The 24149-nt window shown below is 37.9% G+C and overlaps 2 protein-coding genes across 5 annotated transcripts in view; both read right to left on the bottom strand.

Annotated features, from left to right (window-relative positions):
* The window catches only part of CMYA5 (cardiomyopathy associated 5), a 98177-nt gene extending 92515 nt beyond the window's left edge, over nucleotides 1-5662 (bottom strand). Inside the window, exon 1 of one of the 2 annotated variants that reach the window (XM_061430050.1) lies at nucleotides 5339-5662. In XM_061430050.1, coding sequence (XP_061286034.1) covers nucleotides 5339-5493 — 155 coding nt within the window. In that variant the 5' untranslated portion in view covers nucleotides 5494-5662. The remainder of the gene's footprint in view (nucleotides 1-5338) is intronic. The other variant, XM_061430049.1, reaches the window with a different exon arrangement.
* A 3785-nt stretch (nucleotides 5663-9447) lies between these two features.
* Nucleotides 9448-24149, bottom strand: part of TENT2 (terminal nucleotidyltransferase 2) — a 59163-nt gene continuing 44461 nt past the window's right edge. For all 3 annotated transcript variants that reach the window (XM_061430053.1, XM_061430051.1, XM_061430052.1), the window contains exons 12-15: nucleotides 22727-22863; nucleotides 13415-13506; nucleotides 11358-11437; nucleotides 9448-9564 (exon numbers count right to left, since the gene is read on the bottom strand). In XM_061430053.1, coding sequence (XP_061286037.1) covers nucleotides 9490-9564; nucleotides 11358-11437; nucleotides 13415-13506; nucleotides 22727-22863 — 384 coding nt within the window. In that variant the 3' untranslated portion in view covers nucleotides 9448-9489. The remainder of the gene's footprint in view (nucleotides 9565-11357; nucleotides 11438-13414; nucleotides 13507-22726; nucleotides 22864-24149) is intronic.

Raw genomic sequence — 24149 nt, 5'->3', positions numbered from 1 at the left:
CAGGCGGATTCTTTACCGCCTGAGCCACAAGGGAAGTCCCAGTGATCTGTGAGAAAGACCAAAAGCCAGGCTTCGTCAGACTACAGTCAGAAAAATAAAAAAATCATGAATGTCTATTTACATATCTCCCTCCACACTGGAGACCATAAACTTCGAACATTTAGTATAGCATTTGGCACACAGCAGGTGTTCAGTGAGTATATGAATATACAGAGATGCTTACTATTTAATGGGATAATGCCCTCCCTATGTTCTTCTTTTCTGAACCCTGAGTGGTATGGTAGGGAGAACCCAGCTTCCCATATTACTCAGAACAAAATCTGAAGACCTTACCATGGCCTACAAAGTCCTACATGATTTGCAACCCCACCACCTTTTAGACTCATTTCCCACTGAAGTGAAGTGAAGTCGCTCAGTCATGTCCGACTCTTTGCGACCCCATGGACTATAGCCTACCAGGCTCCTCAGTCCACAGAATTTCCCAGGCAAGAGTACTGGAGTGGGTTGCCATTTCCTTCTCAGGGGATCTTCCCAACCCAGGGATCGAACCCTGGTCTCCCGCACTGCAGGCAGATGCTTTACCAGTCTGAGCCACCAGGGAAGCCCATTTCCCATTACTCTCCCCATATATATCTGCCCCAGCAACCTGACCTCCCTGTGTTCCTCAAACAAGCCACAAACATTCCTGCCCCAGCACCCTTGCACCAGCTCTCCTCTTTGACTAGAATACTCATTCTTCAGTCTCTACTCAAACGTCACCTCCTCACAGAGGCTTTCTTCACCACCTGATCCAAAACAGCGTAACCCTTCTCTGCTGTATTTGTCCTCCTATCACTTAATGCCACCTGATATACTACATATTTGCTTATTTGTCTCCCCAACCTGGAAAGCCACTCCCAGGAAGGCAGGGACTTACTTGGCTCCTTTTGTTCACTACTGTATCCTCTACGCCTGGTAAGTGCCGGGTGCATAGTAGGAGTTCAATACATAGTCGTTCAATGAATAAACAAATGAACATTGGAGTCCAGACACCTGGATCTAGTCTAATTCTGAGGCTAAAAAGTTGTGTGACTTCAAACAAATATACCCTGACACTCAGTTTCTGAGTGTAAAAGGGTTGGTTGGGAAAAGATGTGTCTATAGCCTCTCGTAGCTCTCAAATCCTGCAGGTTTTATAGAGATGCTTTTAACATACAAATTTTGTATGAAGTTTTAGCAATATGAAAATCTTTTTCTAACACCCACAATCAATGAGCCCTCTGGGCAGTTCATTATGATTTGAAGATGCTGCTCCAAAGGCCCAGGATGAAGCCTTTCCCGATCCCTGTAGGCAAGACAGACCCCAGGACTTCCCACCTACTCTGAGGTATTTTATACAGACCTTTCCTTCTTTAAATTTCATTTAACAGTTAATGACATAATTATGTTCATCTGTTTCTCCACCTAGAATGTGACTATCTTGAGGACAGTAACGGAATTTTAGTAATGTTTGTATCCCCATCACAGTCCATGGCTAGAAGTAGGCATTCCATGAATGTTTAGCGAATGAATGAATACAGGAAAGCCAAGTGGAATAGGACCATTTCTTATACTGAAAATAGAGATATCTTTCTCCCCTCATTGATGAATGGTGGAGAGAAGGTAGCTTTACTGCCAATAATGATTCATCTGAAGGGATGTAAGAAACTACAACTTACTGGGAACCTACTAAAGGCAAAGCACTCTTACACATGTCCATATAGTTTATTTAATTCTATGACAACTTTATGAATTAGGAATTATCAATAACTACCCCTTTTCATACATCTGTAAAATTATACTGTTTTACAGATGAGGAGTACGGTGCTCAGAGAGGATAGAGAATTTGCCCATGATGGAATGGCGAAACGGAGTTTCCACTCAGGCTTCTCCCTGTCAACAATATTCGTATCACTGAATGATACATCAGAAAGATAACTCTCTGGTCCAGTATAAGTACTGGTGTGTGTAATGGTTATCTTTTTTTACTTTAAAATTAAAGGTGATTCCACCCCCCCACCCCCCCCCCACCCCCGCCCAGGATTCAAAGGTGGCTATAGATAATTCTATATATTATTCCTGGAAGGACAAAGAAAAGATACACAATCAGATGATGCTTTGTATCTTTCAAATTTTAAAAAAATGAAGTTTTTTTTTTTTTTCTGATAATAAAGTGCACTATCTGTTCATTAGAGAAACAACAAAAAATACAGGTAAAAACAAAAGTTTAGTTGACATTACCTCATCACTCAGAGACAACCACTACTAACTTTTTTTAACCTTAAGGTTAATAAGTTACCATAACCTTTATTATGCTATTTATTATGTTAACCTTTACTAACCCTTTAAGCCTTTTTCCAATACATAATGTACTTTATGCTGCTGTTAAGTCACTTCAGTCGTGTCCGACTCTGTGCGACCCCAGAGACAGCAGCCCACCCGGCTCCGCCGTCCCCAGGACTCTCCCTTAAAGAAATGCAGACAATGTTTCCGCTCAAGAAGAGAAAAACTTCCACTGTTATTCCAAAAGAAGAGATCTTTCCTTTTCCTCTAATCTTTTCACGTAAAAGCTAGTTGGAGCCATTCAAGTTTCCTTATTGCAAGGAAGTATCTCTCCTCCAAAAGAAGGAAGGTGGCGGAAGTCTAACAGTGGCTGACAGGAAACAGACCCAGCATTTTCAGGCCTTATACCTCAGTAGATATGTAAAGCCTCAGTTTTCTCACATGTAGCAGGGCACTTACCTCACAGTGTGGCTGGGAGGGTTTAAAATGAGAAAACAGGGACTTCCTTGCTGGTCCAGTGGCTGGCACTCTACAGTCCCAGAGCAGGGGGCCGGTGTTCCATCCCTGGTCAGGGAACTATATCCCACATGCCACAACCAAGAGTTCACACGCCACAACTAAGACCTGGCACAGCCAAATAGGTGGATTAACTAATTAATTAAAATAAAACATTTTTTAAAATAGGTAAGATAAAATGAGAAAGCATATGCAAACACCTAGCACCTAGCCTGATAAAGAGTAAGGGAGCCCTCTCTTAACTCTAAAACTTGAATGGAGGAGCTGAGAGGAAGACTGTCTCCTTATTCTTGCCATAAATTAGAGAATATCCCAAGCTCTCAATTCTAGTCTCAGAAGAAAGAAGAACTTTAGGCCACATTTGCAAACTCATGCCCATCAAAATGGTTTGGGTTTTGATCACACTTCAAGGCAGAAGAAATTTAGGGACTCCCAATTCCCAGGAGTTCCTCCTGCCTGGCGTCTCTCTCCTGAAAGGAGAGATAGCTGCCACTTCCTTACCCGTGGCGCCCACCGTGAAGCAACCCCTACACATCTCCTTTCTCTCTGCCTCTGCCTCTCTGATCTGAGCCCTGCCCTAACCCAACTTTTCAATCTGCCAGTGAGTCTCATTAATACCACTCTGTTCTCCTAAATCCTGTTCAGAACTTTACTGATTTCTTGTTACTTATGTCATCAAATCCAAAAATTTTTTAATGGGATGGTTTTCAAGACCTCCATCATCATCTACCTCTTCCCTCATGCTTTCCTCCACTCTACTCATTCTGTTTGGCTTGGTGTCCACCTTACCATGTGTAGTCACAGCAGGCTGAAGCTTACTGCGGATAAATCAACTCTTTACCTGAAGACCCTGACCTCTGTCAAAAGGCAATGCAACCCGAAAGTGGTACTCTGAACTGCTGTCAGCTGCTCACATTTTAATTTTTTTTTTTTTTTTTTTTGGGGGGGGGGCGGGGAACGTGCATCGCATGGCATGTGGGATCTTGTTCCCTGACCAGGGATTAAACCTGCACCCCCTGCAGTGGAGTCTTAACCACTGGACCACCAGGGAAGTCCCAGCTGCTCACTTTTTAGCGTAAACAAGTTTTCAGATTCTCTGCGGGCAAATTTTGGTTGGGCAAGGATAGCGGGAGCCTGGACACCACTAAGGGAAAAGGGCTATCAAAGCTAGGATGGACAGACGCGCCCTCCCAGTACAACCCAGGAACCACACGTCCCTCCTCCTGCTCCATCTCCCAGATGCCTTCTCTTCTGCTGTTCCTTCCTGCACCTCTTGCCCATTCTCCAGGGCCCACGTCATGCCTACCAATCTGGAAGGCAGTCACAGGCCTACACACCCTCCTGACCTTCCACAGCACCCAGGCTGTCCTTCCCACCGCTCTCGTGTATCTAACACATCGTCTCACGGTCCCCATAGTGTTTCCTAACTTCTTCCAGAAAGTCTTTGAGGGCAGGGACTGGGCCTGCTCCCCACTTGGTAAACATGCGACCGACATTCCAGACATCTGGGGACACTTCACCCTCAGCAGCGCCATTCTGCGGGCGATTTCAGCTCCAGCGCTGCTGGTCTCCGTTGGGAGGGACATGGGCTCTCTGGGGCTCTCTGCAGTGATGCACATCCATCTGTCACCTACCAAACCATTTACTGAAACAACAGATTTAGGAAGGGACACGACTGACTGATAAACCAAAAATCAAACAAATGAAAACCGTAAAACTAAAAACAAACAATAAAACCCCATACTCAAAGAGAACAAGGAAGAATAAAACCAAATTCAAATCAAGAGATGATTCCTGCTATTCTCATTTTTAGAGGCTACAAGAAAGAAGGCAGTGAGACGGAAATAGAGGGAGACTTATATCTGTATATAGTATTTCCTAATTGTATTCATGTGTGTTGAAATGTTTGCGACCAAAAAATCAAACAACAACAACAAAAACAGTATTTTAATAGCAGGGGTGACAAAAATTCAAACTTCTTTTCTCCAGAGAATATATGAGCCTTTGTACCAAAACGAAGTCGTCTTCTAGCGACTTAGGCCAGCACTAGACATTCAGGAGAGCTCCAGTCATTCGAAGTTTCCAGAAAAGCCTTCTCCGCCTGCCCCTCCCCCCGCAACACACACTCTCTTCTCCTCTAGCTCAGGCTTTAAAGATTGTTCCTAGGCTTTGGGACAAATACAAACGTTCTGCACAACTGTGCAGTGAGGCAGGACCCAAGTAAATCCCCGGGAATAAACAAGAGCCGCACGTCACAGGGAGCTGGCTGGGTTGAGGGTTCGGTAATGAAGGAGGAGGGGTGGGGAGGGATGAACTCGGCGCTGCAGGCGAGCCTGTCACTCCAGCTGACAGCGAGCGCCTTCCAGCTCTTCACAAGGCAGCGCCCCCAGAGAAGGAGCGCTTAGCTCGAGGGAAACGAACGCGGGCGCCTAAGATAGGAAGGCAGGGAGCGGCACCGGCCCGCGCAGCGCCTGCCCGCCCCCGGCGGCCGCCCCCCGGGCCTGAGCGAGGGCCCGCGTACCTGGCGTCCGGCTCCGACTCCGACTCCGACTCCGACTCCACGGCCGACTCTTCCTCCTCGCCCCCCGACTGCTCCTCGACGTCCGGCGCCCGGGTCTCCTCCTCGTCGGCGCCGAGGGCGCTCTCCGCGGCGTGGCTGCCGTCGCTGCTCGCCATCGCGCCTGCCGGGCCGGAGCTGGAGCCGGAGCCGCCCGCGCCGCGCCTGCTGTTCTCCCTCTGACGGCGCCTCCGGCCCGGCTCGGCGGCTCGGGTTCCCTCCCGGGGGCGGGTGGGCCCCGCGACTTTAAATAGAAGGCGTCAAGAGGTTTCGCCACCGAGCTGGGCCCGGGCTCGGCTTCTGTCTTCCCCGGCGTCTGCCAGTTTCCCCAGCCCTCCCCGCCCCAGTCCAGGCAGCTTCCTGGCGGGCCTTTGGGCACCCGGCCCCTGCCTCTGCTCTAGAGTGGGTTCGGTAGGCTTTAGGTTTGGGGCCAAGCTGAGCTACTCAATGGGCCCTTATCCCAACCTAACAACTATTCTCTTACAGAGCAGAGCACTTCCTGCTAGTTCAGGCACTCGTTAATTATCCCCTGCCAGCTCTGCTGCGGTAGGTTTAACTGATGCTGGTTTGGCTCTGAAGAGCTCGGATGGCTACCTAGCTTGCTCAAGGTCTCCTTGCTAGCAAAGCGACCGAATGGGAGACAAAGTCTGCCCATTTCAAAAGCCCAGTTTTGAACCCCTGTCTCCTTTTATATTTGCAAATCAATAAACTGTATTCTCTTTCTCAGTGAGTGACCCTTGGATTATTCAGATAGGAAACTTTTATCTCCACAGATCTTAAACTATGAAGAGGAATAATTTCCCCTACATTGGCCAAAGTCTGTTTTGTCTGAAATTCAACCCAAAGGCCCAGATCATGCCGTGCCCATGCTTAAGATACTTCAATGGCTTTCCACTGCTCTAGGACTAAGCCCAAGCTCCTTGGGAAGATAAACGCTTAACAACTCACATCATAGCTGCCTCCTCTCTTCTTTAGAAGTCAGGAGTTCTAACATATATCAAGTCACACCACCCTGTCTTTATTTACAAATTCCTCTCCCCTGAAACTTTCTTCCGGCCTTTATTTACCTGTATACTCATGATTCAAGACTGTACCCTTCTCTGGAATCCCCAGCTTAAGCTCAATACTCCTGCTTCAAGTTCCCACATTATCCTGTATTAAAATTGTGTCTCTTTCCCTGACTAGACCGTAAGTTTGTTACTCATCTTTGTCCCACTATCCCCATTTCTTACAAGCATGGAAGTTTAGCAAAGTACTTAGCATATATTAGGTGCTTAATCAATGTCCCCTGCACTGAAGAGACCAGGACCAAGACCAACTATGTACAAGTAGAGGTATCTTTGCAATACATATTTTTTTTTCATAAGGATGATTTTATGGCTAGAAGAGCTAACACTGATTTTTAATTACAGCAAATTCTATTCATAGAGTTGTTAAATATGATAAATGTAAATTAGGCAGTATTCCCCAGTAACATGAGCTTGTGTGTGTGCATTAGGTCTGTGAGGAAAAGACCTGCAGCTAGTTGAAACGCAGTTCAGAAGCATCAGCCAGGGGCCATGTGAGGGAAGACAGCAGTCTAGTCTTCCAGTGTTCACTAAATCAGGTTTAACATCAGAAATATGCCTTCTCTTACAGGAGCTAGGCTTTTGCATTAGTAACCCCAAATGTCTGCTCACTAGGACAAAAAGGAACCAATTACAGCTATGGGCATCTATTAAATACTCATCAAAACCACAGGTAGTCATTGTGTATTCCCTCCATTTAACTCAAAATTTGTTATGAACACTAACTACAGTCAACAAGACTTGTGAAGATCCTAGCTCAAACCAATCCAAAATTTAGAACTGCAGTACAAACTGCATGTTTTAAACTTTCTGGCACTACTTTCTTAACGATGCAAATAAACAGAAATGGCCAGATCAATATAAACAGAAAATAAGAGAATGTATTATTCACAACACAAATAAGTAATTCATATTGAAAACAATTTAAAAGCCTAAAAACTTCTCATATATTGACATACCACTTATCTGACATATTTAGCAGTCACTAGTGCATAATCTTAGCTTTGATTTACAACTGGGTATTGATACCCAGTTTGTATTGATTTACAATTGGGTATAAATTTATTAACATTTTGATCTATTTGTTACAGCAATACAGCTGAAAAGCAGGAGCACTGAGATGGGGCTGCCAGGGGTCACTGAAAGCTGAGAAAACAGTGGCAGTGAAGATGTCCATGATAAATTCTGGGGTTTTACTAGGAAATATAATACTGTAGAGGGAGAATGCCCTAGACACCCGAGAGCTACACAGGATTATGGAGTACTATGGCTATTATTTATTGTTTATAATTATTACCTGGAGTCATTACTAGAATATTAATTAAATACAACACATTCTGATAAAGAAGAGTTGCACAGTATAAGATACAATTAAGAGAAATTTCCAGAAAAAAAAATTAGTATATTAAAGCTTAATTACTTCAAAAGCATTAATCACTAGTAAACTGAAAAATTCATCTGTGTGGAAAGCTTCATTCCTAATAATGCCAGAGAAATAGGTGCTGATGTGGCTAGTTGGCTTAACCAAAAATGAACTTGATTTCAAGATTCTCTGCATAATCTAAATAATTACACACAATAACCGGATTCAGTTCAGTTCCAGATGAGAATTACACCCTCAATCTCATCTCAGAAGCGAAGACTTCCACAGAAAAAAACAAACCACCCCCCCCAAAAAAAACATATCAACAATTTTCATATATAAACTTTATTCCATTTGATCATACAAAATTTTAAACTTAAAGAAAAAAATGAAAATATGCACCTTTTACAAGTCAAAAAGCAAGTCTTAGCATTTGAATTGGTCTGCAAAAAATCCAAATACATTAGAGGTAACAAACTGTGCCTCAGCAGGTCTTAAAAAAAGTTGTACACAGTCCTTTAGAAAAAGTTAGAACTGTTTTTTAAGATTATTTATATTTAAATTTACAGGCACTGACCAATTTACAAATATTTACACCAAAAACAACCTTAATAAACACTGTAGCTTTTTTAGCAGCCACCACTATTTCTTCTTGTGGAAAAGAAATACTAAAAAAGAAACCTTTACAAATGCTATGCTTTTATTTATAGTAATTTTATGTCTTATCTAGAACATTTTATAGTGGCTTACTACTGACAACTTCCAGTTTAGATTACAATCCTATAATTATACACAGATAAAACTCTGAATCTATCAATAGGATATAATCTCAATTTTGATCTTTCAGTTTCTGTTGCTTCATATCACAGGAAAAATAAAAGCAGGAAAATGGGAAGTAAAGCAAACGGGCATATTGCACTAAGCTATCATAAAGCACAGAGAACTTAATCTTTTCGAAATGTCTACACTGAACCAATTCTTCAAAACAATTCCCTAACTGCTGTATAATACAGAGTTAGTGCTCATATTACTAGTGCAAAATGTACTGTTGTTCAACACAAAATTTAAAGCAATCTTGAGTCCACCAAAGGCATGTGAGGTACTAATGAAATACTATTCTGGACACAACCAGAGCCTCAGTCTTTCCTGATCAGTCAAGTGAGGGCTTAGGGCAACCGTCCAGTATCTCCTGCCTCTGTAGTTCTTTCAATGAAATCAAAGATGTCATTTTGCTTCAAGTAACTGAATAACTGACTCAAACCTTCACTTCACTAGAAGAGACTTAGGCAACAAACCATCTATTGAAGGTCCTACTTTAAGGATGTAGGAATCAGACCCTTTCCAAAAAAGTCCACATGTCTCTTCAGTGTTAGCATGTGGTACAATTAATTAAAGTTATAGCAAAAACCTTTTATTTGTTCGATAATTCCCCCAAAAATATTTTATCTGATTTCCTGAAAATTCATGCCATAATATTACTAACCATCAATGTAAACATTTTCAAAAATACATCTTTAAATCAAAGGGTTTTATTAGGAAACATCATAATAAAATATGCACTCTTTATATAAGTATGTCTTAAGAATAAAACATGAAAACAAGAACAATTAAAAAGAAACCACGATGAAGGTAGACAAAACGTATTATGATGTTACTACTGTTCTTTATTAAGAAATAGAGGCCAGTTATCTTTTCAGGATAGCAGCTCTTAAAGGTAGTATACTGTTCAAATCTTTTCTGTTTTTCAATCTGTGCCATGACTGGAAGAGAAAGAAAAAATCATTCTTAAAACCTAAAATATATGTGAAACAAAGGACTGAAAGGGGAGTTATTAGAATGTTAACAGTGATTTTCCTAGGCAGTAAAATTTGGGGTGACTTTTTTGTGTATGCTTTTAATCTCCCAAGTTTTTAGCAAGAGTAAAAGTATTGCTTCTGTCATCTGAAACAAAATGTTATTTAAAAATTTTACATCTGTATAGTTCGAATTCATTCATAAAGAAGTGCACACACAGGTGGTACAAAAAACAAGCAACTGACAACATTAACATTTATTCACAAATTTAGACGTCATTTAAAATATGAAAGTAATTAATACAAAAACTGGGTTTGAGAGAGTAGGGAAAGACTACTTCAATTATTTGATTGACTTATTTTGTATCTAGAAAGCTGTCAATTAAAAATTTTACTTATAAAGGAGAGAGTAAATAAAGCATTTTATACAATGAATCTAGAAGAGTGAATAGAATCTTTAAGAAGAAAAAAAAAGAAGGAAAATGAAATTCTTGTTTATAAGCTAAAAATTAGGCCCAATACCCAAAAATGAGGCTGCAATCTTTGAGGCTGTTCTCACTTCAATTGTTCAACTGACTAAAAATACTGGTTTTATACCTAAACAATCACAAGACATGTGGTGCTAGTAGTAAAGAACCCACCCACCAAAACAAGAGACTTAAGAGATGCGGGCTCAACCCTGGGTCAGGAAGATCCCCTGGAGGAGGGCATGGCAATTGACTATAGTATTCTTGCCCAGAGAATCCCGTGGACAGAGCAGCCTGGCAGACTATGGTCTACAGGGTTGCAGAGTCAGACACAACTGAAGCGACGTAGCATGCATGCAGGCCCACTCATTAATAAGAATGACAATGTAGAAATGCTATTTTTGACTTCTCAATTTAATGTGATAGACAAAATATTCCCTCTTGGATACTTGGTTTGCCCTGCAGAATTCCATTTCATTAAAAATTTTCTATTCTGGTTGACAAACTGTGAGAGGGCCTAATTTGAAGGACAGCTTGTAATATGATACACTTGCATTTTTAATTATCATCAAAATACAATCTACTTGGTTATCTTGATAACAAAAAAACGAAACCTCTAAAATTCCTTGATCTCTTTCTTCTGTGAAGCACTCTCTTATACGTCTCAAAGTACAAATTTCTATCAGTGTGTTTCTACTGTGTACTGTTGAATTACTTGAAGCTAGGAGTCAATCAATCTTAGCAAAATCACTGATGAATAAATTCATACTGCGGACTAGGGAGCTAAGGAATAAACTACAGTCTACATATATATGACTAAAGTGTATATACATAAAATGTGTGTGCACAGAAACACACACACATCTTGTTTAACTATATTTAACTAGAATATAAATAAAGATAAAATGGAGCCCTCGTTCCTTGTTACAATTGGGTATACAGAAGAAAAACATGGAACAGACATGGCTGTCTTCTAAAGCTACAGGTTCCCTGACATTTTAAGGAGAGAAGGGAGTCCTTTAAATTTTATTCATTCATTTTGAGAGCTTAATAAGCTCACTGTGAAAATGCTTATATCCACAAAGTGAAAGCCATGTGAGTAAAAGCAGAGTCAGATCTCTGTAGAGGCAAAGTATTTTTAAATTCAAGTAATAAAGTCCCCACTGTGCCCTACTGATTGCTCCACAGCACAGGAACCAGAGCTATTCTTTCCTATTACATACTTGTTTTTTTTAATTTTCAAAGCACAGTAGTGCACTAATGTTTCTAGAGTTAATCTGATGTATTATTTACCTTTAAAAACTGATCCTTGATCATATCAAACTTCTGCTTTTCATGCACAGCTCTTGCTGTATTTGTTCCATCAAAAGGTTCTACAATGTTAAATGCACATATAAACAAGATATTATTAAAATGAGAACTTCAGTTTTTTATTTAATTACATGAAACTGCCAATATTTTGACAGTTTTTGACCTACATAATAGCAACTGCATCTTCTTAGATTTATGCTTACAGAAAACAGTTTTATAATAACTATGAACTATCAAAGTAAATACAATTAAAGTGAGATATCTAAAATGAAGTAACCAGCACAGGTATTAAGTCTAAATAACAAAAATATTAAGTCTAAATCACAAAAGTAGGCAAGATTTCTGAAGAATTAGCGAGTCAGGAACCTACTGTGAAAAGAATAAATATAAGTTAAAGAATAAAGAGTTATCAAAAGGAATAAAAGCCACTATACCAAGAGATACAGTGTCAAATATCACAGAAAGGTAATTTTAAATTTAACTTAGAAGACCACTGATTTGTCTAGTAGGAAAAAGGTCAATGCCTTTGAAAGTAGAGGTTTAATACCAGGGAGGACGGCAGACAGTACAGAGAATTATGGGGTGACTAAATGGCTTTAAAAAAAGCGGTGAGAACAGTGACTTGGCAGTGAAAGAGAGAAAAACAGGACAGCAAGTGAGACAAGAGAACAGAAGAAGAAATTTTGTGTGTGTTTCCAACATTACCTTCCAAGTCTTCATCCTTACTCTACTCACCCTTCACCCACAAAATAAGAGAATAGTTCATATACAGATACAAACTGATTCTACTTAAGAGAACAAGGAAACTGAAGATAAAAGTGAGAAAGGGAGGATAACTAAAGGCATTAGGAATGAAATGGGGGCTGAAATAATGCCAGTAGCGGGTTAAAACTAGAGTTTACGAATTTTAGCACTAAAAAAGAGGAAAAAAAAAGTACAGAAAGATCCAGCAGAATCTACTTTCAATCAGTAGGATGAAGTCAAGAGTATTTTTCAAAGATAAGAAGACGTATGTATGCTATAAAGTTGAAAGGAGGGACTGAACAGAAAGAGAATGAAGTTGTTAGAATGAGGGGGAAGACCTCAAAAAAGTGTGAATCTGATGGAGAGGTTAACTTTAGGTATGTCATATAATCTAATCAGGTCCACAATTTTTAAAATTCCTTTTTTTAATTGCTCGGAAAGGCTATTTCAAACAAGAGTTTATTATCACTGTACTTCTTAGAACAGATAATGCCATATGCCAAACAATCAAATCACATAGTGTATAGCACTTTAAAATTGTATTTAATATTCACAAGAACCAAGTAACTAAAATATAAACACACTGTGCAATTTAGCAAACCAAACACCAAAGCAGGAGATTCAATTTCACATTTATAAACTCTTAAAATATTGCATTATAATTCAAGATTAAAATATTTTAAATTTGAGTGTTTTCCTACAAATGCCATATTTCAACCCTTTAATTCCTTTTTATCTCAAGATTTACAAATGTCATCAACCTGGAATCTGTGAGAACAATATTGCCTCTTGAAGTTAGTTTCCACCAACCTAAAGAAGTATTCAACTACATGTAAATTAATTTTAGAGAATAGAATATCTCACAGCATTTAATTTTAAAAGAAAAATCAATTTATAGTCATAAAATCAAGCTCAAGCTTGTATCAATTATCAATATTTAAGCATAAAAAAACTAATTTCATTTCAAAGAACCATCACATGAAGAAAGTATTTTCTTCCACCTATAACTCATGAAAATAAATTTCAGCCAACTACAAGCATGAGGGATGCATGTAGACTGCTCAAATCTTACCGACTAGAAACATTTACCACCTAAATTTGTTTATTATTTCTTACAATGAAAGAAGCTTAAACCATGTTTTAAAAATTAAAATCTTATGATTAAAAAACTTATAAACCACTTTAGGACATAAATGTATTACTTTTACATGAAATATAAGCTGAAATTATTCAAGTGCTTCTGTCAGGACTAGATAAGTTGGATGGTAAACAGAAACTAGTTGTGGGAAAACTACCTTCTACACAGATGTATTTATTTCTCCATTCAATACCATCAGGCCTGGGAATGGCTTTGGCTTCACGAACTGAAATCATCTGACTATTCCAGCTGTAAAAAGAAAAACATTCATGTTGTTGTACAGCAGAAACTAACACAACATCATAAAGCAAATATACTCCAACTTTAAAGAAAAGAAAAACATTAATCATATTAACTATTTTCTTAACTTCCCTTTTACTATTTTTATTATATCAATAGTTAGGCATACTCTGATTTTCTCATAGAACTGAAATCTGCCTCAGCTCTCTGCACCTCAAGTCTCATTTCCCCTTCTCTACTTTTTTGTTTCCATAAAACTTAGGTTTCTAATCATTTGCTTATGTATGTTATTTATTGTGTCTCCTCTAACTAGATGAGAGCTCCAAGATGCTGAGCTATTTATTTTTGTTTTGTTCTTTTACTGTTCATTTAGTTGCTTAGTATCAACTAGGTATTCAATAAATATTTTTTTAATAAATGAAGTAATAAGAAAAATAATCTGTAAGTAGGCAAACAACTGTTTCTTGTTAAACCCCAGTAAGAATTTTTAATTTTTTAAGAGAGGTAATCTTCTTGTGTTGTTTTTTAGTATCATTAACTAATTTTTGTTCAGGTGTACCTCTACTGATACGATTTATGGTAGAAATTTTAGAAAAAGAATACTCTATGAAAACATACTGTTATTGCTGTGTATCAGATGTAGCTGTTTATAGTGAAGTTTTAGTCAAGCAAAGCAATTTTATCAGCATGCTTGAAGGTCGACTGTCCAGTCTTTAGTAAGGCCTAACCTTACACTGTTGTTTTTTTAATTTATAATAATTTTGTATAACTTTCCTTTTTTCAAAAAACATTTTAAAAACATAAAACTACTCAGCTTGTATTCAAGAAAAAAATGAGTCTGGGGGAAGCTGGTATCTTTTTTTTTTTTTCCAGTTGTGTTCAGCTTTTCCATCATTCCAGGAGGAGGAAGACGATAGTTTGGGACGTTCCAAATGCAACACTCATCCTACTCTTTCTCTATTTATTAGAGAATCCATAAGGATATAACCGTGGATCCAACATGGCATTTGTTTCTGGAAAACTGACCAATTTCTATGTTAAACATGCAAGAAAACACTGCATCTTGTGAAGTTTCATAATTGAAAATGATCCTCAAAGTATGACTATTTTTTCTTATTCAGAGTACAGTTTAGGAATAGCTTGCAAAGACAGTTTTAAGTTCTTTAAAAATATATGTCAGAATTTATGCTTTTTAAAAGTAAGTGGGCTGTCAAAAAGAAATACTTAGTACTGGTTACAGTAAGATGTTTTTCCACTACTAAAAAATGAACTTTTTCCTGAGACTCCTTGTTTCAAATGTCAACTTACAGGACAGGTGAATCTGCAGTAGAATTAATATTGGAAACATTATGTTAAAAAAAAAAAAGAGGTGGACTGATTTTTTCCTCTCAGACAAGTTTAAAACGTTGAAACACCACATCCTGCTGTTAAACTAAAACTTTTACTTCCTTAAGTCAAAGGACTCTCCTTACTTCTATTAAACTCAACCCTGAATTCTAAACTGGATCACAGAAACATATGTGACACATTCATATTCACTTTTTCACCCCTAACCAGATATTACTTAATCTTCAACCTATAATCAGCCCAAATTATTATTTAAATGACTGTATCATCTGAAGTACTTCACAGAGGGGAAAAAAGAATATTTGAATCACTACTATTTAGACTGATTAAAACTACCGCATTTTTAAAGAACTTTTAAATATGTCTACATTATTAAATATTTCAAATCATAAAACATGATATATAACTTTTATACAATTTTTAATCTTATAGGTGAATTTCAATGTAGAATTCAAATGGTTATTTAGAAATATTTTCCCTACACATTTCCTTCTTTAAAACAGGCTCTAAAGTAAGCCTTTTGTCATACCATATTTCTCTACTGTAACTTCCTTGCCATATGAAAATTTGTTACTGTCACTCAATAATTAAAGTATAAAATAAGACAATCTATAAAAGAGTGATGTTTCAGGAAAAAAACAACAGATATGGGACTTAATTTAATCTAAAACAGATTAGATAACAATAATCTTTTGAATACAAAACAGATTTCTGACTTTTTATTGGTAAGATATTGGCTTTTTTCATCAGTAATGGTAATGGACTGGTACTCATTTTTTTGTGACAAAGTTTATTTTGAGACAACATTAAATTGGAAATGTAGTCTTCAACAACATTACAAAGAAAAATTCTTCTGGCAAAGATAAAATGATGGGTCTGATACCACATGGCTACATATATACTAAAACTAGTTAAATTAAGTGAAAAAATGTTATTTTTTTGGTCTTAGTAATTACTAAGGGCTGAGAAGCAAACACTTTGTTAGGGATTTCAAATCCTGTACACAGAAAAACTTGAATCCTAGAGTTCTGTTTTGACTGGCTTCTCTTCTGCCTGACCCTTTAAATGCCAGTATCAAGACTTTGTCTTTTTCAATCTTCTTCAAATGCTAGACCACCCATCCCAGGCCAGGCTTCCGTACTCTGATGTTTCTTTTCCTGTCTTTTTCTCCAGTTATTAAGCCCCAGACCAAAATTTACAACAAGATGTCCTGCAGACAACACTGGGCCCACATTTTCAAGACTGAATATACCCTGTCCACGGTCAACTATTAAAATCCCTTCCTTGTACATCCCTCAACTCTCCTACCTGCTCTTGCAGCACTGAACAACTATAATTAAATCTTTATTCCAATCCTTTCCCAAGGAGTGAAACAGGACTGGAAAAAAAAAATGCAACCATGTTGACCTTTGAATTTATGATCAGTTTAAATTCATGATGACTTAGCTCAAAAGAATCCTAAATGCTACTGCCCAGCAGTCATCCTGTATTTCCCCGGTTCACTCACTCCTTCACTCTTCTACATAACAATTCTGCCTTGTCCCTACCTCTCAAACCTCCCAAACCTCCTCCTTCACACTCATTCCCTGCTGACGCTGACGTCCAGGCTTCATTTCACTAAAAAAGTAAAGCAGTCAAAAGACAGTATCTACTAGTTTCCACCACATCAATCCACACTTGTCCGTACATAATTTTCCATTATTATAATGAATCATCAGTGCTTCTACTCCATTTGTGGTACAGATTCCAATTCTTCTCTATTCAAACAAGAAGACTGTTCAACAATTTGCTTCAACTTGGACTTCTCTGGTGGCACAGCAGATAAGAATCCACCTGTCAATGCAGGGGACACGAGTTTGAGCTGTGGTCCAGGAAGATCCCACATGCTGTGGAGCACCTAAGCCCTAGTACCACAACTACTGAGTCCATGTGCTGCAACTTCTGAAGCCTGCACCTAAAGTCTGAGCACCACAATGAAGAGTAGCCCCCAGTCACAAGAGAAAGCCCACACAAAGCAACCAAGACCCAGTGCAGTCATAAATAAACAAATAAAACTATTTTTAAAAATTTACAACTTTTCTGGTATCACCAATTTTACCATCAACATGGGTTATTTCTCCTTTCTAAAAACAAATACTCGACTCCACTTAATCCTTCAATTTCTACCCTATTGTTTCTGCCCCCTTTCAGTTCAGTTCAGTTCAGTCACTCAGTCGTGTCCGACTCTTTGCGACCCCATGAATCGCAACACGCCAGGCCTCCCTGTCCATCACCAACTGCCCCCTTTACAAGTATGTAAATCCCCCAAGAGAATTCGCTACACCACCTGTATCTAAATCCTCCCTTCCCTTTCTCTCTTTAGCTCACACCAATAAGGCTTTTTGTCCATACTGTTACGCTAAGACTGCTCCTGCCAAGGGTCCAGTAGCATCCACATTGACCAATGCTTCAATGGTCAGCTTTTAGTTCTCATTTTGTACTTGATCAATCAAAAATGCAACACAAATAATCACTCCTTCCTCCTCAAAATGTTTTCCCCACTTTGATTCCAAAACACAACATTCTATTGGCTTCCCTCCTTTCTCAATGAGTCTTCCTTTTTAGACTACTACATTACATATTAGTTCCTTCTCATACCTACATCTCATTTTTAATTCATCTTTGTATTATGACACTTTTCAAATGGAAAAATGAAAAGCATATGGGGGAAAAGTATGGGGGAAGGGATAGTTAGGTTTGGGATGGCCATGTACACACTGCTATATATAAAATGGATAACCAACAAGGACCTACTGTATAGCAGATGGAACTCAGCTCAATGTTACACGGCAGCCTGGACAGGAGAGGAGTTTGGGGGAGAGTGGATACATGTACATGTATGGTTGAGACACTTCATTATCCACCTGAATCTATTACAGATTTTTGTTAATCTATTACAGCTGTTTGTTAATCAGCTATACCCCAATACAAAATAAAATGTTTTTAAAAAATTAGAAAACAGCAAAATTCTGTAAAGCAATTATCCTTCAATATAAAATAATTTTTAAAAAATGAAAAAAACATAAAATTCAAAAGCAATTCAACAGTTGTTAATACTCTGCCACATTTGCTTGTGTGTGTACCTATACGTGTATATTTTGAACTAAACCATTTATTAAGCTCTAGCAGAGAGAAACTTCATTTCTTAATCCTTTGGCATATACCTAAGAATAAGGCCATTCTCCTTCATAACATCAGCAGCATTAAGACATTAATGTAACTCAAATGCCTTTTATAATTTCACCACCCCAATCAGACTGCAGTCAAGCTTCATCCATTGTATTTGATTGTTCCATCTCTTTAATCTGGAAACGTTCCCTCCACTTTTTAAAAACTTTGACTTTTTGAGAAATTAGGCCAGTTGTTTCACAGAATATCTACCTTCTAAACTGTCTCTCTCTCTTCATTGCATCACTTAAAACATTCATGTATCTTCTTAACCCTGTATACCTAAGACATCGGAGTATCTAAGGGTTTATTAGTCTTTGGACCTTTTCTCTCTTCTACCTTGGTTTTCTCAAAAAGTTTTATAGCTTTTAAATCCCATCTACCAGATGAAAACCCCCTAAAAACCCCTAAAACTGTGACCTCTCTCCTGCACTCTAGAAATACATATCCAACTCTCTAGTTAAAATCTCTACTTGAATATTTTGTGGGTATCTCAATCCTAAAACATTAAAAATCAGTAATGTTTCTCCCTTGCTTTTCGCATCACACCTAGGGGCATCTCCATACTTTCAGTTGCTTAGGTCTCAAACTTTTAAGTCATTCTTGGCTCTTCTCTTTCTCTATGTCACATTAATCTGGTGCAAATTAAAACATAAGCAAAATCTGACCACTTCTCATCCACTTCCGCTGCAACCACTTTTATCTAACTAAGTCACATGGTTTCTCTTCGATTACCACAATACCTTCCTAAATAGTCTCCCTGCTTCTGCCTCTGGCTCCCCCTTCAGTTTACTTTCATCCAGCAAAATGTTACAAACTAAATCAGATCACATAATTTTTCTACTGAAACCCCTTCAGTGATTTCCCACTTTGAGAGAAAAACTCAAAGGTATCAAAATTCATTATAAGACCCTACATGACATGGACTTTCTTAATTCTCTGACATTCTTAACTTCTACACTCTGTTCCAGTCACACTGGTCTCTTTGCTATTCTTTGAACATGAGCAAACCTCCACTTCAGGGTCTTTGCAGTTGCTCTTCCTTCTGTTCTTCTCCCATGTAGACATGTAACTCACAACTTCCACTCCACTGGATCTTTTTTTCAAAGGTCACCTTTTTGGTGAGAATATTCTCTCTCTATGCTAGGTATTAAATGGCAATACAGGTATTAAAACAGCAACAACTACACACATCAGAATCTTTTTTGCTTTAAAAAAAATTTTTTTCTCCACTTACCACCATCTAACATAGTATACATTTTATTTATTGTCTGTCTCTCCATGACTCTCTACATAAACTCCATGAAGACAGTTTTAACTGCCATATCCCCAGTGTATAGAAAATAGCCTGGTATACAGTAGGCACTCAGTGGTTTACTGACTAAATAAAGAATAAGTAAGAATAAGACGGAGATTAAAAAAATTGGATCTTTGTATTTTTTTTAAAGTATGTATTTAAGTATATAAGTATGTACTTTTAATTCAACAGACAGACTAGCAGTAATGACGTGTGATTAGACATCAAAAAAATAAAGGCGATTATAAAATAGATACCTTTTAAGGTTCCTAGAATCTCCATATCTATGAGTCTATAAGATATTTAAAACTTTTAAATATAAATTTTTCTTTTTCCTAAAATATAAATGATTAAACTGACTGTACATTTCCCAGATTCCCTGAGCCACCTGACCCCCTTTCTCCTATCCTGTCAGTTCCCTGCTGCGGGGTAAATTTCTAGAAACTTGGCTTCATTTTTGTAATTTTCAGCAGCAAGGTTTAAGGAGAAAGCTGTGAGTCAAGAAGGTAAGAAAATCTTAGCAATTTTTAAATGGCTGTATAAAAATCTCTGCAACATTTATACCATGTATTCTAGCATCCTTTCACAGGCATTTAATTCTTTGTCTCTCAGTAAAGGGAATTTTTTAACTGAGTATCTCAAACTTCAGAAGAAATCCTTACAAACCCTTCTAATGGCTGCCAGGATTCCTACAACAGGCACCTAGTTCATTACCATGACTAACTCTTGGCTATGCTCCCTATCGTCAAATTTCTGAAAATATCTGGTATGAAACAACAGTGCGCTACATGATCAAACAGGAGATAAATATGTCACATGAATCATGCTTCGTAATAACAAGTGTATCTAAAAGCTCAAAACCTCTCTCCAAGCACCAGCATTCTAGTGCCATGTCACACCACACAGCAAGCTCAAAGTGAACTAACACACAAATCTGAACGTCTATCATTTTGTTTCAGTCATTTCACTTGAAAAGCAAGTGATTTTCAAGGCATTTCCCTAGATGCTCTAATCCTAAACTCAACATGGCAGAAAAATACCTTTCTTCTATGAATCCCTTCCCTCTCTACAAACTTTCCCCAATATCTAATTGACATGACACCACAGATATGCTGATGCAGTCTAACAATTAAGCATGTGAGAGATACATTAAGCATTTGGAGACACTGGAATCCGAGTCTTGGTTCTCTGGTTATCTAACTATATCATCAGAGGACAAAGTTCACAAATTCCCAAAGCGTGAAAGGGAGTTATTGTGAGGATTAAATGAGGTAATACATGGGAATCACTCAGCATACTGCAGGGCACTAGGTAAACATTCATGAAACATTAGCTATTATCATTGCAACATCTTAAAAAAGTCTTAACTCCAGAATGATGTTTATAGTCTCTTATGTCCCATATAGACTTAAATTTTTCCTTTATATAAACAAAGGCTCCTCCTTCCTTTATATTTTTGCTGCCTAGACTTACATTCAGGTCCTAATCATTTTAACCTGAATTATTAAAACCTCATTCTTACTGAACTACTTTCCTTTAGCACTTTTCTTACTCCTTTTGTTAACCTAACTCAGTAATTTTTAAGTCACCTTAAGGATCTTTGACTTATATCCATAATCTTTATCCTTCAAAATGATTCTATAACAAGTATTTTCCAAGTACCAATTATCTGGCATAGGGCAAGGTAATGGAGACACAAACATTAACAAAACAAATGGAAGTTTATTTGAAGGAATTTAAAGAACACTTCTTCAGGCCCTATGTTTCATCTTATATGAGTCAGGTTTCTTCAAAACTACTGTATGACAGCAGACAGTATCAACATTTCAATAAAGTATCATAGTTAAGAGAGTGAATTTCGCATTCAAAATGATCTGAAATAGTCCCCTTACTACCTATGAGATTTTCGACCAGTTTCCTTACCACTCCATATGTCCCACTGGTAAAACAGGCATAAAATAACACCAACTCATGTAAACTCAATACGATAATGTGTATGATCTCCTTAGAACAGTTTTTCCCACCAAGTAAAAGCAATTTATTACTCTTACTATTATTGTTCCCCTCTCCAAACCTTTCCAAAACAGTATCCTATGGTTATTGTACTCTCCTCCTCTAATGTTTTACCACTCCTAAATTCTCTCATTCCCTCCTTCAAGCTTTCCCAAACTGATCACAAGAGTTGCACACAACTCCCAATTCCACTCTATCTGGACTAAGAACTCCCATAAGAACTTCCAGTTATGGCCAGCACAATCATACACTTTATTATTTCATGTCTAAGTATCACTCTCACCAAAAGAGGAAAAAATGAGAAGTATTCTTTGATGTACATACCATACAAACACAACTATTTATCCAGATATCTAGTATTAACTACATCTTTTTCCAAGTTTGCTTTAGCTTGTTTTTTTATTACAAATTTTAAGTTCCTATAAAATATATATTCCAAATTATATAGCATCTGCAAGGAGATCCAACCAGTCCACCCTAAAGGAGATCAGTCCTGGGTGTTCACTGGAGGGACTGATGTTGAAGCTGAAACTCCAATATTTTGGCCACGTGATACAGAGAGCTGACATTTGAAAAGACCCTGATGCTGGGAAAGATTGAGGGCAGGAAGAGAAGGGGACGAGAGGATGAGATGAGTGTGAGTAAACTCTGGGAGTTGGTGATGGACAGGGAGGCCCAGTGTGCTGCGGTTCATGGGGTTGCAAAGAGTCGGACACGACTGAGCAACTGAACTGAACTGAACTGACACAGGATCAACACATTTATTCAGGTCTTACTATGTAAAGAAACAACTAAATATAAATGGGGATCACTACTGAAATCAACTAATAGTAGGCTTCAGTTCAGTTTAGTTCAGTCGCTCAGTCGAGTCCGACTCTTTGCAACCCCATGGACTGCAGCACGCCAGGCCTCCCTGTCCATCACCAACTCCCGGGAGTTCACTCAAACTCACATCCATCGAGTCAGTGATGCCATCCAGCCATCTCATCCTCTGTCGTCCCCTTCTCCTCCTGCCTCCAATCCCTCCCAGCATCAGAGTCTTTTCCAGTGAGTCAACTCTTTGCATGAGGTGGCCAAAGTACTGGAGTTTCAGCTTTAGCATCATTCCTTCCAAAGAACACTCAGGACTGATCTCCTTTAGAATGGACTGGTTGGAGCTCTTTCCAGTCCAAGGGACTCTCAAATAGGCTTACTAAACTATAATTTTTTTTATTAGCTTGAAACAGGATTATCATTAGGTATTACATTTTATAAACTACACATTTCTGAACTAGTTTATAACAATGAAATTGATACAGTTTCTGACCCAATTTGTAGCATTCACTTATATACAAACAAATATACACAATTTGAAGTTTCACTTACTCAAATTCTGTAGCATAATACTTCAGAAAGCCCAGTAGGAGGTCCCCAAGGTTTGATTCATTCTTTGAGAGGTAAGGAGGAACATTACATGGTGCTTGATGTACAAGGTGCAACTGTATAGAAGGACTAAAAGATTCCTATCAAAAAGAAAAAGGAAAAATGTGTGAGGCCATTTAAAAACACACCCCCCAAAAAATCTTATAAATCCTAATATAAGGCTGTCTGGAGAAGAGAGAATTTTCTTTATGTTGGCAACTTGGAAATTTGAAGATTTTCTCCCAGTAAAGATTTCAACAATGTATGGACTAAGCCAGAAAGAACCTGAAAAACTAAGATATTCTAATCTTCAACTGAGGTATATCACTCAGTTAACCAAATGAATTCTTATGGTAGCAAAAGATTTTTTAATTCATAAATAAAACCTTACAGTACATACCAAGATTCCATCCAATAAATATAGATTTCTTTATAAATATATCTCACGGTAAGAGCCTTTTCTAACTGCCACTTAAAATTTCTCACAAAGGTCAAAAAAGTTTACTATATAAATAGTACTGACACTGATTTAAGATTTTTTACAATTTTATTTCATTTTTGTACGTTGCATTTTAGAGGGAACAGAAATAATGTTCAACATGAACTGAACTTGAAAAATCAAATCAGCAAGCAATATTGAGCTATTCACTTTTAGTACAATATTCATAAAGAAGGATATCATGTGCTTGCATTCCAGGCCCAAAGAAGTCACCTATTAGAAAGAACACCAATGAGTACTTAGGGAATGCCATTCATTTTCGTATCTGATCTTTCCCTTATTAGTAGCAAGTTATGGCTCTAAAATAAACTGATCTATAGAAATGAGAAAGTAATACACATCCATTATGTTAGAAAATACTTGTTCAGGTAATTTTCACAGTGCCCTCAAAAAAGGTTTTCAATATTCTCCTTTGCCACTTGAGTAGAAACAGATTTAAAAACAAAAAAACTAAACAAAAAGATGAATTGGTTAACCAGACATCAGAATGACAACTACACTTAAGGTTCTCAACTACCCAACAGATCAAACTTGGGTTTATGGATATTAATTCAATTAGTAAAATCTGAATAACCTCAGTAACATGGAGAAATAGGGTAATGCACCTACTTAATGGTAGTCTCAAAATACATCAGTAAAAACAAGAGGCAAGAAAATAAAAACATCTCCTCCTGCCCCATAACCTATAATTTTATCAATAACTACCAAGAAGTGATTATCTTTCTGCCAGAAGAAAAATCCTACTTCAACCACAACTCACAAAGATGGCATTCCTAAAGGTGGGACTTGCCTTACATGTCTAATAGATTTAATATTACAGTTTATGACCCAAGTAGAAATCGTATTTATCCCAAAGACTAGGGGGAGTAGGAGACAAGCACTGATTTG

Source organism: Bos javanicus, chromosome 10, assembly GCF_032452875.1.
Source record: "Bos javanicus breed banteng chromosome 10, ARS-OSU_banteng_1.0, whole genome shotgun sequence".
NCBI classification, from domain to species: domain Eukaryota; kingdom Metazoa; phylum Chordata; class Mammalia; order Artiodactyla; family Bovidae; genus Bos; species Bos javanicus.
Note: the sequence above shows the minus strand (reverse complement) of the source record. Positions and strands in the feature narration are given on the sequence as shown.